Source organism: Sinocyclocheilus grahami, unplaced genomic scaffold (assembly GCF_001515645.1).
Source record: "Sinocyclocheilus grahami isolate Dianchi unplaced genomic scaffold, SAMN03320097.WGS_v1.1 scaffold424.1, whole genome shotgun sequence".
Lineage (NCBI taxonomy): Eukaryota > Metazoa > Chordata > Actinopteri > Cypriniformes > Cyprinidae > Sinocyclocheilus > Sinocyclocheilus grahami.
The window spans coordinates 527,597-544,877 of record NW_015505603.1 but is presented as its reverse complement, the minus strand read 5'-3'; the positions used below and the strand labels follow the sequence as shown (position 1 = coordinate 544,877).

At 36.8% G+C, this 17,281-nt stretch overlaps 2 protein-coding genes across 2 annotated transcripts in view; both read left to right on the top strand.

The window, feature by feature from the left end:
- The window catches only part of LOC107551463 (semaphorin-4B-like), a 77,024-nt gene extending 75,458 nt beyond the window's left edge, over nt 1-1,566 (top strand). Inside the window, exons 14-15 of the mRNA XM_016233075.1 lie at nt 415-503; nt 791-1,566. Of these exons, the coding sequence (XP_016088561.1) occupies nt 415-503; nt 791-1,554 (853 nt within the window). The 3' untranslated portion in view covers nt 1,555-1,566. The remainder of the gene's footprint in view (nt 1-414; nt 504-790) is intronic.
- Nucleotides 1,567-9,148: 7,582 nt separating this feature from the next.
- On the top strand, nt 9,149-16,489 carry LOC107551446 (ras and EF-hand domain-containing protein-like). The gene is made up of 13 exons (XM_016233048.1): nt 9,149-9,640; nt 10,251-10,403; nt 11,396-11,486; nt 12,311-12,401; nt 13,764-14,016; nt 14,164-14,232; nt 14,280-14,292; nt 14,328-14,469; nt 14,567-14,648; nt 15,802-15,916; nt 15,993-16,106; nt 16,175-16,251; nt 16,329-16,489. Exons 1-13 carry the CDS (start codon nt 9,330-9,332, stop codon nt 16,429-16,431), a joined length of 1,614 nt encoding a protein of 537 aa, XP_016088534.1. The 5' UTR covers nt 9,149-9,329; the 3' UTR covers nt 16,432-16,489.
- Nucleotides 16,490-17,281: the final 792 nt, after the last annotated feature.

The window sequence follows — 17,281 nt, the reverse complement described above, 5'->3', positions numbered from 1 at the left end:
TATATATATATATATGATTTTATATAAGGATTATTGGCAAAGCTGAATTTTTAGCAGCCATTACTTCAGTCTTCAGTGTCACATGATACTTCAGAAATCTTTATAATACTGATTTGGTACTCAAGAAACATTTCTTATTATTATAAATGTTGAAAACAGTTTTTGCTTCTCAACCACAATAATTTTTTTTCAAGATTCTTAGAATAGAAACTTCAAAAGAACATCATTTATTTGAATTAGAAATCTTTCGTAACATTAAATTTTAAATTTACATTTTTTTTCTTTTGATCAATTTAATGTGTCCTTGCTGAAAATTAAGTTTTAATTTCTTTAAAAAATAAAAAAAAACATACCGACCCCAGACTTGAACAGTTGAATTGAATTTTCGTCTTACCCCTGCTCTTTTCTTTATAGTCAATGGCAACAAGATGTAGATGACGCCAACACTGCAGTGTGCAAAATGATAATTGCTACCCCCCGTTCTGCAAAACCAACTCCACCACGTGAGTAACAGCCATGTTTTACAATACCTAAGCCCCATATGAATCAATATTTGAAGAACTTATTTCCAACAAACCACAAAGTGCTGTATAGAGTGCATGAGGTTAAGACAAGCTATTACAGTTACAAAAGCACTGTAGCATGCGGCATGACCAAACGCATTTACATAGCGCCTCCGGCAATGCGCTCTGATAGACTGTAAGTAATTGAAGTGGTTGCATGGTGGTTTGCTAATATGTGAGATAAATGTTTGATTTATTAGTAACTAATAAGACCATCTAACCCACAGGTGTTCCATCATGCCATGTGCTACAAATACCAGCCAACACATTTACGGTTCTTCCCTGCAAGCTGCGATCCAACTTGGCTGAGAGGCGATGGGAGTACAGTCATACCGCCGAACATTTTGTCTACCCTAGTCCTGACGGCGGGCTGGTGGTTGTAGCCCAAGTGGACAGGGAGGAGATCTACCAATGTTGGTCAGAAGAAGGTGGCTACCGACAACTTCTGGCCAATTATTGCATCAAAGCGGAGCACGAAATCACCACCCTGACTGGACGTTCCCGAACACAGTTGGTACCCCAAGGGGAAGCGATTATTCTGCCCGGGGAAACATGGTCGCCGCAAAAAACCAAAACATACTGGAATGAGTTGATCGTTGTGTGTGCCTTACTCGTGTTTTCCCTGGTGGTCCTTTCGCTGTTCGTGGTGTACAGGAACCGAGACAGGATGAAGTCCATGCTGAAGGAAGGTGAGTGCCCCAACATGCAACAGAAGAAACCACGAATTCCAGGGAAGCACACGGAAAGCCTTCCATTAAATGGCAACAACATCCCGCCCTCTGTGTCTGACCACAAGGGCTACCAGACGCTCAATGATAACTACATCTGCAGCACTCCCACCCACGAATGCTCCTCACCCGAGAACAGCAAGAGCTTCTCAGAATCCGAAAAAAGACCTTTGAACTTAAAGGAGAGCCACGTTGAGATTTCGTCGACTTGTCCACGGCCTCGAGTGCGACTGGGCTCGGAGATCAAAGACTCGATCGTTTAAGTCTGTTTGGGATGACTGTTTTAAAAAAAGTGGCCTCTGAACTGAACAGCACCAAGGGAGGGATAGACTGAAAATGACTGGAAACGTACCATCACTGGGTTTTATTTTGCACTTTGTCTCCTCTCATTTTGTCTTGGTGATCTGTTCACATTTCTCAGTCACTGCCAAGTCTGTGAATCACCCAGAGCCACGCTGAGCGGGACGCAAGGCCTAGAGTACACGTTGAAAAATAATAGTGGGCATTGTGAGACACGCTGATCTGGTCGACCTGCCCGGTCCGTCCAAAAATGTCTGGTGGCATCTGTGTGAAAGCAATACGATGCCCTCAGGGTTCACTAACCTGTCATGCTCCCATCTCATCCCTCGGTCTGCCATGTAGAGTTGGTCGTCCTGTGAACGAGAAAACGAAAATTCAAACTTTAGTCTACAATGGTCTCTCTGCTAAACATAGTGCCTGACGTGAGATGATTAGCTGACATTTCAACACAATATAAGGCGTAGTGGTGCATCAAAATCTTTGATGATATATGCAAAACCTTTGCGCAGTATATCATCACGACCTCAGCACATAGCAGGCATACTATGCAAATCACATAAAGGAGAAGCATCTTGTAGAGAGCTAACAAACAGCTCACGGCTGTCCTAGTACAATAAGTGATGCCACAACCTCAGTATTCTACACCGCTTCTCAGAGGTACACACGTAAAAGTATGCAAGTGAGATTGAGGCATATAAAGTGCCCACAGTGGGGTTTCAGTGTGTAGAGAACTCCAAAGAAGGCATGTTCGCAATACTATGAGTATGTCCAAGGCACAAATTACATTCTGAAGATGCAGGAATTTGAATAACTCTATGTTCCTTATACCCCCAACCAAATTCAATTGCTACCAGTGATAGACCATTTAAACCAGTGGTTCTCAGTCTTTTTGACTCCAAAGCCCCCCATAGTCCATAACATAATTTGAGGATCCCATGACTTTTCCAGTTGTTTGTGGTTTACTAAATAAGGTAAAATAATTTTTACTCACAATTTCTGTATGAAAAATTTTATTCATTAAAAAAAATGCTTTTTTTATTTTATTTACATGACTTTTCCAGGTCTAGAAATCTAAAAAGTTAAATTCTCATATATCTAAGTTTTTGGAATTCTGGTTCTTCAAAGACAAAAAACGGGGTGAATTGAATAGAAATAGCTTCATTGTTAGTTTGTTTGACTTATTTTAATGTTTAATTATGTAATTATTTTTAATTGTTTTAAGTCATTTTGAGGCCCCTTTTGAGAACCACTGATTTAAAGTGATAGTTCACGCATAAATGAAAATTCTGCCATCATTTACTCACACTCCAAATGTCAAATGAAAATCAATGGTTTCAAGTGTTGTTTTGGACCCCACTTGGACAAAATCAGCAGAAACATTCTTCAAAATATCTCTATTTGTGTTCCACAGAAGAAAGAAGGTCATACAGGTTTAAAACAACATGAGAGTGAGTAAATGATGACAGAATTTTCAATTTCAGCTGAACTATCCCTTGAAGTAGTGCATAATACAGTCAATGGAGTGACCAAACGTCTCTTGAGATTTACTGATTCAAATTGGTTGTTGTGCCAAAAGATTTTAGTGAACCATTTCAGATCTCTTTGTATCTGTCAAGAGCTCTGTTCTCTTGAATCGAAAGTGTACTTTGTCCAGATTAAAGATATGTATTGCCATGTTGTAAATTTGAATGATGAATTTGCATTCGGACAGAATGAAAACTTGTGGTTAAGACTTTACATGCCAATTTTACGCTAAGCTATGAGATCTATGCTCCCGAAGAGTGTAAAGTGACCAGCAGATTTTTTTCCATGAAAAAGTGCCATGTTCACTGTAACACCTTAAGTCAAAACAGGCTAACAGATGTTTTTGGGTGGGAGCAATGACATATAGGTATATGAAACAGTCAGTTATAAATCATCAGCTGCCAAGAGTGTCATACTGGATCGAGAAAAAAAAAAAAAAGTACAGTACTTGGTTGCTGCAAAGCAATGGGGATGGAAACCACAAAACAAGACACAAATGTAAGTTACTATAGCATAAAATCAACATAAGGATCGATGTAAAAATGTATATTAACAACACACACACACAAAAAAATTTTTTTTTAACGTCTATTTCCAGTATCAACATATTTCCAGTAAAATTCCCAAAGACAAGCATTGTATATTGCACCACCCAAGTGTGTAATATTTGATTGCCATTGATCTTTAAAGATCACACAAACATCTGTATTGTGAATGTAGTTATGTATTGATTGAAAGTGTTCCAAAATGATTCTGTCAATAGAAACATTGTGTCTTATTTAAATTTGAGCTGAATGTTTGAAAACGGGACATTTACTTTTACATGATCTGATGGACAATGACTTTGATCACAGAGTTGTATAATTGTATTTGTAAGGGAAGGTAGTGAACGGCTTTTAATGTTATTTTTTTTTTTTTTTTTTTTTTTTTTACCAGAATGCATTACAATTCTTTTTTTTTCCTATTGTATTTGCACAGAATGTGGAAATGGTTCAAATTAAAGTGTCAGGGAATTAATATTCTCTTGACATTGCTGTAGCAAGTACCAATTGAATTTTGTTAATGCCTCCGAGCTAGATTTTGTGACTCCAAGGGTATGCGGGAAAGCAAATGTAATATTGTAGCCTTTTTGTGACTCAAGCACGTGAACAAAAAGCAAACCTCACATGCATGTCTGCTCTGGTGTACTACACAGTAGAATTACCTAGTACATGTAAAGTCGCAAACCACTGTATATTGAATGGTCATCTGTGCAACAGTCCACTGCAAGGGTATTTCTCCACTGTGCTAATTAATATCTACAGGGGTCCCCTAATATATATATATTTACACACACAAAACACTTACCGACTATATTTAAAGCACAAAAAAGAGAGAGAGAAAAAACAATGTATTTGTAATAATAATATAACTGTTTTACATATACTCAGACCTCTGTTTGAAAATCACATTCAAAATATCATGCAAAAACAATTTAAAATGTAAGCAAATTTGCTTATGTTTTTCAGTACATCATCTGATTATTATCATTAGCGTGCCGTTTTACAGAGTAGACAATGTGAAAACTTCACTGTACATCAGCTGCTACCTACAAGCAGTAGATTTAGTCACGTATAGAAAGTCATATAGTCATATTTCAGTGCTGAACTGACTCAGACATAAGAGTTACTGGACTGTAGTCTGCTACACTCTTAAATGCTCAGATACATTCTTTATAATGGCACACCAAGATGCTCTGACCTATTGTAAGTTAATGTCTTGTAAACTTTAATGTAAAGGTGTATTTGTACATTTTGCTGCCAATGTAAAGGAAAAAAAAACTGTTGTGAAATGTATTTTTTGTATTATATATCACTACTGTTTTGTTGTTTTTATTATATTGTACATAAAAGCACTTTAATTTTAATTTTTTTAAATAAACGAAATAAAACCACTGATTCTTACTGATTCAACATAATTTGTGTCAGTTATTGTTACAGTTTTGAAACTTGCAGAGGCATAGAACTATTACAGTGGCATCAAACTGTTGCACACACTGCTGGTAAAAAGAGTTTTTTATGTTTTTAAATAGAGTTAAAACTGCAGGGCTGCATTTATTTAATTAAATCTATAGGGAAAACAGTAATATTATGAATTATTATTATTATTTAGATAGTTTTCTATTGTAATACATTTTTTCCCCTGTGATGGTAAAGCTGAATTATCAGCAGCCATTGCTTAAGTCTTGACCGTCATGTGATCTTTTAAGAAATCATTCATTTAGTGCTCAATTATTAACAATCATCCATATTATTGTTGAAATCAGTTTTTGCTGCTTAATATTTTTGAAGAAACAGTGATGCATCTTTTTCTGGATTCTTTGATAAATAAAAAGTATTTATTTGAAATACAAATCTTTAGTAACATTATAAATGTCTTTACTGTGACTTTTGATCAATTTAAAGCGTCCTTGCGGAATAAACGTTTTTTTATACTTACCCCAAACTTCTGAATGGTACTGTATCAGAATTTCCACAAAAATATTAAGCAGAAAAACTGTTTTTAACATTAATAATACGAAGAAATGTTTTTGAGCGCCAAATTATAATGATTTCTGAAGGATCACGTGACACTGAAGACTGGAGAAATGACTGCTGAAAATTCAGCTTTGCTACCACAGGAATAAATTACATCTTAATATAAAATTGTATTAATTGAACAGTTATTTAAATTGTAACAATATTAAAATGTAATAATATTACTGCTTTTACTGTATGTTTAATGAAATAAATTGAGCCTTGGTAAGAGACTTGGTAAGAAAATTACAATTATTCCAAACTTTTGACCAGTTGTGTGTGTGTCGTTCAGTATAGTATAAAAAAATCATTATGTCTAGGGAATGTCCCATAAAACATAGAAACTCAAATTGTGAGTGTGTGTGTGTGTGTACGGGTTTATATATCCTGGTGGGGACTTAAACCTGACTACACACAGACTCATAGGGACTCGTGTCACGGTGGGGACCTAAATTGTGGTCGCCACGGGTACAAAAGCTTATAAACCATACAGAATTAAGTTTTTTGAAAATCTAAAAATGCAGAAAGTTTCCTGTGAGGGGTAGGTTTAGGAATAGGGTTGGTGTAGGGCAATAGAATATACGGTTTGTACAGTAGAAAAACCATTACGCTTATGGAGAGTCCCCACAAGAATAGCTGACCAGACGTGTGTGTGTGTGTGTGTGTGTGTGTGTGTGTGTGTAAGCGCATGTTTATTTGGTTTATGAGGACACAAATTTGTATAATAACATGGGTATGACATAGATATTACAACGAGAAGGCGATTTATGAGGACATTTTCAGTGTCCCCGTAATTCAAAAGGCTTATAAATAATTCAGAATGAGTTTTTTTGAAAATCTAAAAATGCAGAAAGTTTCCTGTGAGGGGTAGGTTTAGGGGAAGGGTTGGTGAAGGGCAATAGAAAATATGGTTTGTACAGTATAAAAACCATTACGCCTATGGAGAGTCCCCATAAACCATAAAAACAAACCTGTGCGTGTGTGTGTGTGTGTGTGTGTAGTTTTATGTCACCATATATAGCCCACCACTCAAGGGGTCAGCTTAGAACTTTTATGCAAATTATTAGGTTTCATAGGCTCTCTTTTTTTCTCAATATAGCACCTTAAAAGAGATTTGAGCCATCTGCTCACAGGCGCTCTTAATTTTGCAGTTATAATCCTGCCATCATGTGGCCGTTGTTGGTATACGACTCTGTCATCCTTGCTTATATTTCACTAGCCGCCAATGGTTGTGATCATCTCGTTTCTTTTTAGGTTACATCAAGTGACAAACAAACAGTAGGGGACATAGTTACATCAACACGATGCTCATATCCAGCTATGGTAACGTAAATAATAAGGTTCCTCTCAGTTAATGTGCGTGTGTGTCAAAGTATCTGAGGCAGGCTAAAAGTGAACTATGACTAAATCATGTAAATGCTCGAGTTAGTCTAAGACTTAGGCCTAGGTGCGGTGCACTGTTTGCACAATGACACAGCCAAAGAGAGATGAGGAACAAATAATAATATAGGCCTACATTCAGAAAGAATGTCTTTAGGATATTTGTTTACTTTTTTTAGTTTACTTTCGAATAGCCTAATTTGTAAAGTAATTTCTTTACTTTTATGATGGCAATCTGTGTGCAGTTCGGCGAAAATATATCTGAATTGTATGGAAGACGAGTGTACAGCTAACAATATGTGGCGTGAACATTACCAAACAAAGGCAGGCAAATGTCCTTCAGCAGATAAAGACCAGTCCACACATGGAAAGGAAGTAAAAGTGCAGGTGCTTTCCACAGATGAAGCTGCACTGTATGATTTGAGAAGTCATATCCTCCTGAGAACCAGAAATAAAAAGCTTTGTGAATTTAGTATTTTTTCATGTCATTACATTGTTTAGAGCATAAGAAAAATATGGTAAAATAACATTTTTGAAAAATTATATTTTATGCTATGCTATGTCCTCTGTAGAGGACACCAGGACTCAGTTTTTCTAAAAAAAAAAAAAATGACAAGAATAGACATGAAAAGGCAAAGACAATGGGAATTTTTTTTTAAATCGCCAATCAATTTTTAGGTTTCAGGATTTTTTTATACCTAACTTTGTTTAAGGATGGTTCTCAACTATGTTATAAAATATATAACAAAATGATTTGATATACCATTTTGCTTTATGCAATATGTGTGTAAAAATAAACTGGTTTTCCCATTAAGCACAATGTTATCTATACACTGTATCTAATTTGCATATTAAAGTGCTGTTGGGACAGCATGTTGAAAAAAGAAGTGTAATGATGGGAGTAGTAATTGGCCAGATTTTCATAATAATATCTAATATTTCATAAGAATATCGATATATAATTTATTTTCCTATTCAATTCTTTTGTCTCCCAAAATGTATAATAAACATGCTTTTAGTCCTGGTGTCCTCTACAGTGGACATGTATGAAATGATGTCCTGTTTCATAACAGGAAATCATAAGGAAGTCATATTTTGATTTGAAACCCCATAACATTTTCCCGAGATGTTGATTTATGACAAACAATTTGAAAATTAATCAGATTTAAATTGTAATTACAAAATATTATCATATTTCCATAAGGATGTACAATTTTAGCACTAAATTAATGTCAGCCATTTTTAAAAACCAAGGAGAGGGAGTGGTGATGGTGAAACATCCGATCATTTGGTATCTCTGGAAAGCCCTGAATGTGCTCTGTACAGGACATCCAGACTTACAACTGTGACAAGGTCTCAGAGAAATTCATTAAAATAGTATGTCCACTACAGAGGCAAAAACTCCATAGCTGGGTCTCAGGAGGATATTGGTAAAGATGTCTGATAGGCCTAATATCTTTTAAATAATTTTATTATAGCCGTTATTTTATTTATATGGAACAATCGATTCGAAAAAGACCTGGAGGCGCAGTGAAATCAGGCAGTGCATAGGCTAAGACTCTCTGAAAAGCAATGAAGACTAACATTGTAAGTTTTTTTTATGTATTTATTTATTTAGTCATTTATTAGACGCTTTTATCCAAAGCGACTTACAAATGAGGACAACAGAAGTTCATTATTATTTTTTCCTTGCTTTTTTATTCTTCCCCTTCTTTTTATTTTATTCACTAGTAATGTTATTCATTTTTTATTAATAGAAACCACAAATAAAATGACAGCACACGTGTGTTTAGTCCTCTCCCAGTCTGCGGCGCGTTTCCCAAAAAGGCAATTAATGGTCGCAAAATCCGCCGTTGCCAAGTTGGGTAACAATGCGGGGTGGAAAACGCACCCCTGGTCAGGCTGGTCTTCTGGCTGTTTTTTGCTAGTTTTAGCTGGCTAGACCAAAATGTGGGCTGGTTCTCAGATTGTTGTACACTTTACAGCACGCCCACCTCCATCACTATCCAATGGCACACTACCTTGAGTTCAACTTGTTACAAGGCGAGATAATGAGCGATCATCCAATCATGCCTTTATCTAACCTGCCTCTGGTTTTAGGCGTCAACTTTCTGCGCACCTGTTGGTGATGATAGATCACGAGTCTTTAGCGTTCGCTCCTCTTCACACTGTCGTCTTCTCCTTTTGTCCTTTTATCACTTTTTATCGTTTTTGGAGCGTTATCGTTGTACACGGGTGTATTTTGGATAACAGTTTGTTTGTCCTCGTCTAGTGACAATATGAACCAAGCTGACCTTCGGAGGCTTTTTGCAGCATGTGATGGGAATAAGTCGGGAAGAGTCGAATACGAGGACTTCACCAGTGTTTGTCGAGAGCTTAATGTGCCTGCGGACGAGATCAGGACTTTATTCAACAAGTTTGATCTGGACGGGGACGGATACATTAATTTCAACGATTTTTCGTCAAGCTTTCAGGAAGTTTCCGAAGCCCTCAATTTGGCGTTGTTGGGAAACCGTTTGCAAAGTCAGAGAAGCGCTTGGGATGGGTTTGAAAACACATTCGACGGAGATGTGGCCTTTTATTTGGGAAGGTATATTTTAACTTGTGAAGTTTAGATTCACTTATGTAAACATTTACTGATAAAAGAGAAGCTAGTGTACATTGGTTTGCAAAAAAAAGGGGGATTTCCGAGACGATAATCTCGTTTTAATATACTTTTATAATAGATTTGTAGGCTTACGTTTTTATATAGTTTTCATGACGTTTTCAAACATTTTCAAGGTAAACAGTAAGTAGCCTATCATGATTTGTTTGTTTGTAATGAACATCGAATGTTCTTGGGGTTACTGAATTTGGCCAAAGCTTGCGTTTCATAAAAATGTCGGCGTAGGCCTATGTTTGTTTTTATACTTGGGCTACTTAACCATGTTTTTTGAGAATTTGATACTTTAAAACATCTGTTTATATGTGTTTAACGTTATGCCAACCTTTTCCCCCTCAAATTCAGATTCCCCTCCCGTTTATAATTTCTGGATGGTTACCCCACTAAACATTTTTGACCTTAAAAAAACGAAAACATCAATGACTTTTCCGAAACGTTGTTTTTTTTTGTCAAATTCATGCCAATATCTGCCTTCACAACTGGATTATTTTATCCAGCCACGTGTGTGTTTTTTCTTGTGCTGCTTGTGTGTCTGCAGGCAGTGGGATGAATTGAGGGAGTTGTATGAACAGATCCACTCTACATCAGATGAGCTGTTACTGCAGCAATATGAGGACCTCATCAAGGCTCTTGTGGCTGAGAGCAAAGAGCACAGGATGGAGAGTGAACAACTCGAGACCAGTCTACGAAGGTGTGAGAAGCATTTCCAGGATTCAGCTGGGATGCTGTGGTGAATCACTATTTACAACAGCTGGGTTTGGCTCTTTCAGATTGTCTTGACCAGCTGAGATGTTATGAAGGACAACAATTGCACCTTGATATAATGTCATGCACCTTTTGATAGGGCAAAAACTTCTTAAAGAATTAAAGGCAATTTTAATGGCAAAAACTATTTAAGCACTTTAATGATCATATTTATTTTAAATTTGTCATTTTGCAGCTTCCTTGGATGTTTTCAGGCTTTCTAGTGGGATTGAGACTATTAAAGAATTGGATACAGTATTGCAGTATGTACAGAAAGACTGTACAATGTCAGATTAATGAATCCACATTTATTAATTGTGAATTTCCTACATACTACATTGTATGGTGGACAGAAGAACTGGTCTTTTTTTTTTTGTCCAGGAAGTATTTTCTTTTTTTTCTTCTTGTTTTAAGTGTTTAATGGATTCAAGTATAAAGCTTTCATTATTAAAAAGGAAAGTTCTGCCATTTATAAGGAAGGAGGAAATTGAAAATTAGGATAGAGTTACTAAGCTTGTCATTCTCCTTGCATTTCTCAAAACTATTTATGTGGTTCTGTAGGTGTGGATGCAGTTGGAGTGCTCGGTTTTCACAGGGAGACATTCCAGGCCTTTAACTGTGTGTTTAGCGCTGTTTGTTTCATCTCCGGTCCACCTTACAAAGTTACGGCTTCTCAAGAGCCTTACTTTTGTTCCTCCCTTCCCTTTCGTCAGAGGTTTGCTCAACTGTACGATAAGACTGTGTAGTTTAAAGGAGTATTTCATCTCTCCAGTAGTAGCTCCTCAGGGAACGTTTCTTTTGAGATCTGGATGTAGGTGCACCTGGATGCATTAAAGGGTATCATAAGACCAAGGATGGTTGTTTCAAACCGCTTTCTGGATAAAACAACCTTAAAGTTGCCGTTTGGTTCTGAAAGGCTATGCTTTTTGATGTCGACAGGACAGAGGAACTGACCAGCAGTCATTTAGCAGAGATGGAGGAGGACTTGCAGCTGCAACTGGCCCGCACGGAAGAAAGGGTGAGGGAAGAGGTGAGAAGTCATACAAGTTTGATGTGTTAATGGCAAAAACTATTTAAGCACTTTAATTATCATATTTATTTTAAATTTGTCATTTTGCAGCTTCCTTGGATGTTTTCAGGCTTTCTAGTGGAATTGAGACTATTAAAGAATTGGATACAGTATTGCAGTATGTACAGAAAGACTGTACAATGTCAGATTAATGAATCCACATTTATTAATTGTGAATTTCCTACATACTACATTGTATGGTGGACAGAAGAACTGGTCTTTTTTTTTTGTCCAGGAAGTATTTTCTTTTTTTTTTTCTTGTTTTAAGTGTTTAAAGTATAAAGCTTTTATTATTAAAAAGGAAAGTTCTGCCATTTATAAGGAAGGAGGAAATTGAAAATTAGGATAGAGTTACTAAGCTTGTCATTCTCCTTGCATTTCTCAAAACTATTTATGTGGTTCTGTAGGTGTGGATGCAGTTGGAGTGCTCGGTTTTCACAGGGAGACATTCCAGGCCTTTAACTGTGTGTTTAGCGCTGTTTGTTTCATCTCCGGTCCACCTTACAAAGTTACGGCTTCTCAAGAGCCTTACTTTCGTTCCTCCCTTCCCTTTCGTCAGAGGTTTGCTCAACTGTACGATAAGACTGTGTAGTTTAAAGGAGTATTTCATCTCTCCAGTAGTAGCTCCTCAGGGAACGTTTCTTTTGAGATCTGGATGTAGGTGCACCTGGATGCATTAAAGGGTATCATAAGACCAAGGATGGTTGTTTCAAACCGCTTTCTGGATAAAACGACCTTAAAGTTGCCGTTTGGTTCTGAAAGGCTATGCTTTTTGATGTCGACAGGACAGAGGAACTGACCAGCAGTCATTTAGCAGAGATGGAGGAGGACTTGCAGCTGCAACTGGCCCGCACGGAAGAAAGGGTGAGGGAAGAGGTGAGAAGTCATACAAGTTTGATGTGTAGTGATTATAATTATGAACTGGCACATTTGTGTACATTTACTGAATATTAAAAATTTAAGATTAATGTGGATGCAGATTAATGCAAAAGTAGACAATATTTTGCTGCATATCTTGATGATATACAAATGCATGTTTAAGTACTACAGATCCTTGTTTAATTATATAGTTATTTTAATGCTATATAGTCTATTTAAATACATGCAAATATAGTTCTACATCTTAAAGTTTTTTTTTTTTCTTGTTTTAAGTGTTTAAAGTATAAAGCTTTTATTATTAAAAAGGAAAGTTCTGCCATTTATAAGGAAGGAGGAAATTGAAAATTAGGATAGAGTTACTAAGCTTGTCATTCTCCTTGCATTTCTCAAAACTATTTATGTGGTTCTGTAGGTGTGGATGCAGTTGGAGTGCTCGGTTTTCACAGGGAGACATTCCAGGCCTTTAACTGTGTGTTTAGCGCTGTTTGTTTCATCTCCGGTCCACCTTACAAAGTTACGGCTTCTCAAGAGCCTTACTTTTGTTCCTCCCTTCCCTTTCGTCAGAGGTTTGCTCAACTGTACGATAAGACTGTAGTTTAAAGGAGTATTTCATCTCTCCAGTAGTAGCTCCTCAGGGAACGTTTCTTTTGAGATCTGGATGTAGGTGCACCTGGATGCATTAAAGGGTATCATAAGACCAAGGATGGTTGTTTCAAACCGCTTTCTGGATAAAACAACCTTAAAGTTGCCGTTTGGTTCTGAAAGGCTATGCTTTTTGATGTCGACAGGACAGAGGAACTGACCAGTTTTTTTTAAATGGGCAAATTTGTGAAACCAGTGTTGTGTATTGTCCAGTCTATAGGTTTGTGTGCAGGCGTATAGTGTTTCTTTACAAAGTGACATTGCCAACTACTAAATTCAGAATAAGGGCTGGCACTAGAGGTCTGTGTTCCCGCAGTATCTTCAACTGAGTGTTGTGCGAGACACTGAATTGATGGGTGTGTGTGAGGAAGATTATGGATGTGTAGTCTGGAGAAAGATATGACTTGTGGGACTCATGCAAAAAAAATTCTGTAAAACAAGTAAATCAAATTCATTTTAGGATACAGAATGTTATTTGTCTATTGCACAACAAAAATACATGGTTTACAGGTGCATGATTGAATATTCTCAGTGGGGAAAGGAAAAGAACAAAGGAAAGCACCTTCCCTTTGCCTGCTGCGAAAAATGCAGCAAGGTGAGCTGGCGCTTCATGTTTGTGTGGGAATTGGGGGAAAAAAGCCTATGACACTGGCGCTAGACAGTCATAGTGCAACAGGACTGAAAAATCTATATAGATCTACAATTGGGATTTTGCAGGCAGTAACGGGAAGCAATATATCTTTAGCTGGAACGGCACTGAAAAATCGATCTTGTGGAGACCTCTAATTGGCACACTTGCAATGCAAATTGGAACATTTGTGATCTTATCGGCTTTCATTTGTGTTCCTCTGCAGGAAAATGAGGAGCTGAGAAGTTCTCTTATGAAAGCCCAGATAAATGTCTCCATTCTCCAGGTTGAGTTGGACAGGTTGAAGAATGCCTTCACTGACCAGAAACTCCAACATGAGAGGTGAGAACACTGATGCTTCAATTAATTTAAGCTATGTTTGTGTAAATATGTGAATGCGAATGCTGCTACTGGTTCTTAAACACAGCCTCCTCCAATGTGACTTAAGAAGTTATTTAAGAAAAACTGCTTAATGTGATTTCTTCTCAGAGAAAGCGATGACCTTAAGAAGATGGTGATGGAGTACCAGTCTTATTCCAACCAAATAGAATTCCTCCAGTAAGTCAGTTCCAGCTGGAGAAGTGGATGGCCTTGGAGTCAACAAGGTTGAGAACCACTGTGATAGACTGCCTCTTTACAATTGTTCTCTATAGCAAATTGAAGACTTGCACGACACTGAAGATCTTGCTCCAGTGTACCGTCTGGTGTTGGCTGGGGATGCCGGGTCGGGAAAATCCAGCTTTTTACTAAGATTGAGTCTTAATGAATTTAGAGGAGATATACAAACCACTCTTGGTGAGAAAATACAATAGTGTCATTTTTGAATGTGCTTTGTTGCCATATTAATACAGTATGATTGACGATCCAAATAGCTCAAAGTGCATTCTTACAGGTGTTGATTTTCAAATCAAGAAGATGCTTGTAGATGGAGAGAAAACAAACCTTCAGATCTGGGACACTGCTGGACAGGAAAGGTACAGTTATATGCTTCACTTAGGAACCAAGTGTAGACTAGCTTTGTTTAAATTCTTGATTGTTTAAGTTGCATATTAGTCTTCATTAGTGGTATCATGTTTTGCTTTTACAGAAAATGATCCCTTTTTGTTGTATTCATACACTAACATTCACATTTTGGAGTCTGTAAGAGAAGGAATTTTTATTCAGCTAGGATGCGTTACATTGAAGTGGTATTATAGACATTTTATAATGTTACAAAATATTTTCAAATGGTGTTCTTTTGAACTTCATATTCAGCACAACACTGATAAAAAAAGTTTCTTGAACACCAAATCAGCGTATTACAATGATTTCTGAAAGATCATGTGACAATGAAGACTGGAGTAATGATGCTGAAAATTCAGCCTTGCCATCAGAGGAATAAATTAAATGAAGTATATTTAAAAAGACAACTAAATCAATGTTTTTTTTTTTTAACAAGTAAATGTGCAGCATAGGTGAACCTAAGATCCCCCCACCCACCCGACAGCCACAACTGTCTCAAGAGTCTTGTTAAAATAAATAGTGTTTTCAATGTAGTTGATATACCACATGTTCCATGTCGCTACAGACAAATTCTGACTCTTTGCATAAACAAACAGGAAATGTGTTTACAGTAAATGCACTAATGGAATATTAGCAGACATGCAGGTCTAGGGTTTAAACATTAATCTCCCCTTTTTTTTTTTTAGTATGTTTGTTACTTGATGTGTAACGTTAATGATTCTTCTGAGGATTGCTTTTTTTGTTTGTTTGTTTTAATAAGTTAATACAATTTAGTTATTGTGGGATGTGCAGGTTTTAAACCTTATGATTTTTTTTTTAAGCTCATTGTGACATGAACAGCATGTCAAAGATACACTACTTTTCAAAGTTGGGGTTGGTAAGTGTTTAAGAACTCTTTTAGGCTCCCCAATGCTGTACTTTGTTCATAAATGCAGTAAAAATGGCAATATTGTGACTTTTTTATTTTTCTATTGTATTTTATAGTTTAACTTTTACTGTGATGGCAAAGCTGAATTTTTCAATGGCCGTTTAGCTCCAACTAATCTTTTGAGTGATAGTTTGCTGACATTATTTTAAAGGGCTACATTAACATTAAAGGTATACAAACTAGTTTCTTTTCCACAGGTTCCGCAGCATCGCCAGGTCATATTTTCGCAAAGCACATGGAGTGCTACTGTTGTATGATGTCACGTCTGAGAGCAGTTTCCTTAATGTTCGTGAATGGGTGCAACAGATTCGGGTACAGTGACACATTTTAGTGAGTTTGTTTACTTTGTATCATTTGTAGACTGAATCCTGTAAGCTTTCCCTCACAGGAGTCAACAGATGAGGACATCCCAATGTGTATAATAGGGAACAAGGTAGATTTGAGGGCAGAGAGGCCAGAGGGAAGCTGTGTAAGCGCGTTCCATGGGGAAAAGCTTGCTATGGTGAGTCTTCGATTTGTATGGGAATATGTACAATAACCATGTCAGTCCTAATTTGCTGTACATTATAGGCTTATAATGCCCTGTTCTGCGAAGCAAGTGCTAAAGAGGGGACGAATGTCATCGAGGCAGTTTTGCATTTAGCAAGGTAAGCTATGACGCCAGTTCTTGCTTCTAACACGCATGAAGTGTTTTCAGGCTTTAAACGTCTTCAAATTACCACAGAGAAGTCAAGAAACATGCAAAACTGGGGCGGAGGTCAGAGTCACAGGTTAAGCTGAGTTGTCCTAAACGGAAGAAGACTCTGAGCAACTGCTGTGGAGTCTAAGTCATGCAGAGATCTGGTTTAAAAAATTTTTTAATGCTTTTTAAAATTTAAATCCTGTCCTTTTTTGTTTATTTTATTTTTTTTTCTGTCTCCAGGTAGTCACTTAAGCAGTTTTTTTTTTTTTCTTGGTGTTTTTAGGCACACTGATCAAATGTTTACTTTTACATTTGCCTACGTATGATCAAATTCACTTCAGGGTTCTGTGTTTATTTAAATTTACTTTTTATTTATGTAAATTAAATTACTATTGTGTTGAAGGATGTTCATGTAAATGTTTTTAATGTGTTAAATAAAAGTTTTCGATGTGATTTTAAAGTCTACATAAAAGGTCTGCAAGCCATGTATCTGTTGTAATCTGCAGGGAGAAAAAGGTTCTCTAGTATTTTCATGTCTTTGAAACCAAAAAATCAAACTCCGATTTGAGATACTTTATTCAACAATTGAGTACAGGAACGTGATTGAGATACTAAAATTACAAGAGTACGTAATAGCAAGATGGTTTTTGTGGGTCTGTTATGCTTGGTTTTTACATGGTAAATACGGATCAAGAAAAGTAAGACCTGTACACTGTGAAGTAAATGCCCAATCAACCTTAATTAGTACAATACAAAAAGGTTTCAAATCAAAGTTCAAACAATGGTACTGCTTAATCTAGACAACAAACCAATACAGCCTAATGACACCAGCAATAATAGATTAGGATCATCTGAAGGGTTTGTTGATGGCTTTAGATTGCACTTTTTGATTGGCTTTCTTTTGCTTCTGTTGCATTTCTGCATCTCTAAAAAGGAAACGAATACATGGAAATAATAAATGTCCCACATTCCCAGATTTTAACCTACAATTTCCG

What these genes read in the sequence shown, in the direction of transcription:
- LOC107551446 (XM_016233048.1), top strand. Translation starts at nt 9,330, where the DNA reads ATGAACCAAGCTGACCTTCGGAGGCTTTTTGCAGCATGTGATGGGAAT. An exon ending in CTCGAGACCAGTCTACGAAG is followed by an intron (nt 10,404 to 11,395) that starts GTGTGAGAAGCA and finishes TGATGTCGACAG; the next exon opens with GACAGAGGAACTGACCAGCA. An exon ending in ATGGGGAAAAGCTTGCTATG is followed by an intron (nt 16,107 to 16,174) that starts GTGAGTCTTCGA and finishes TGTACATTATAG; the next exon opens with GCTTATAATGCCCTGTTCTG.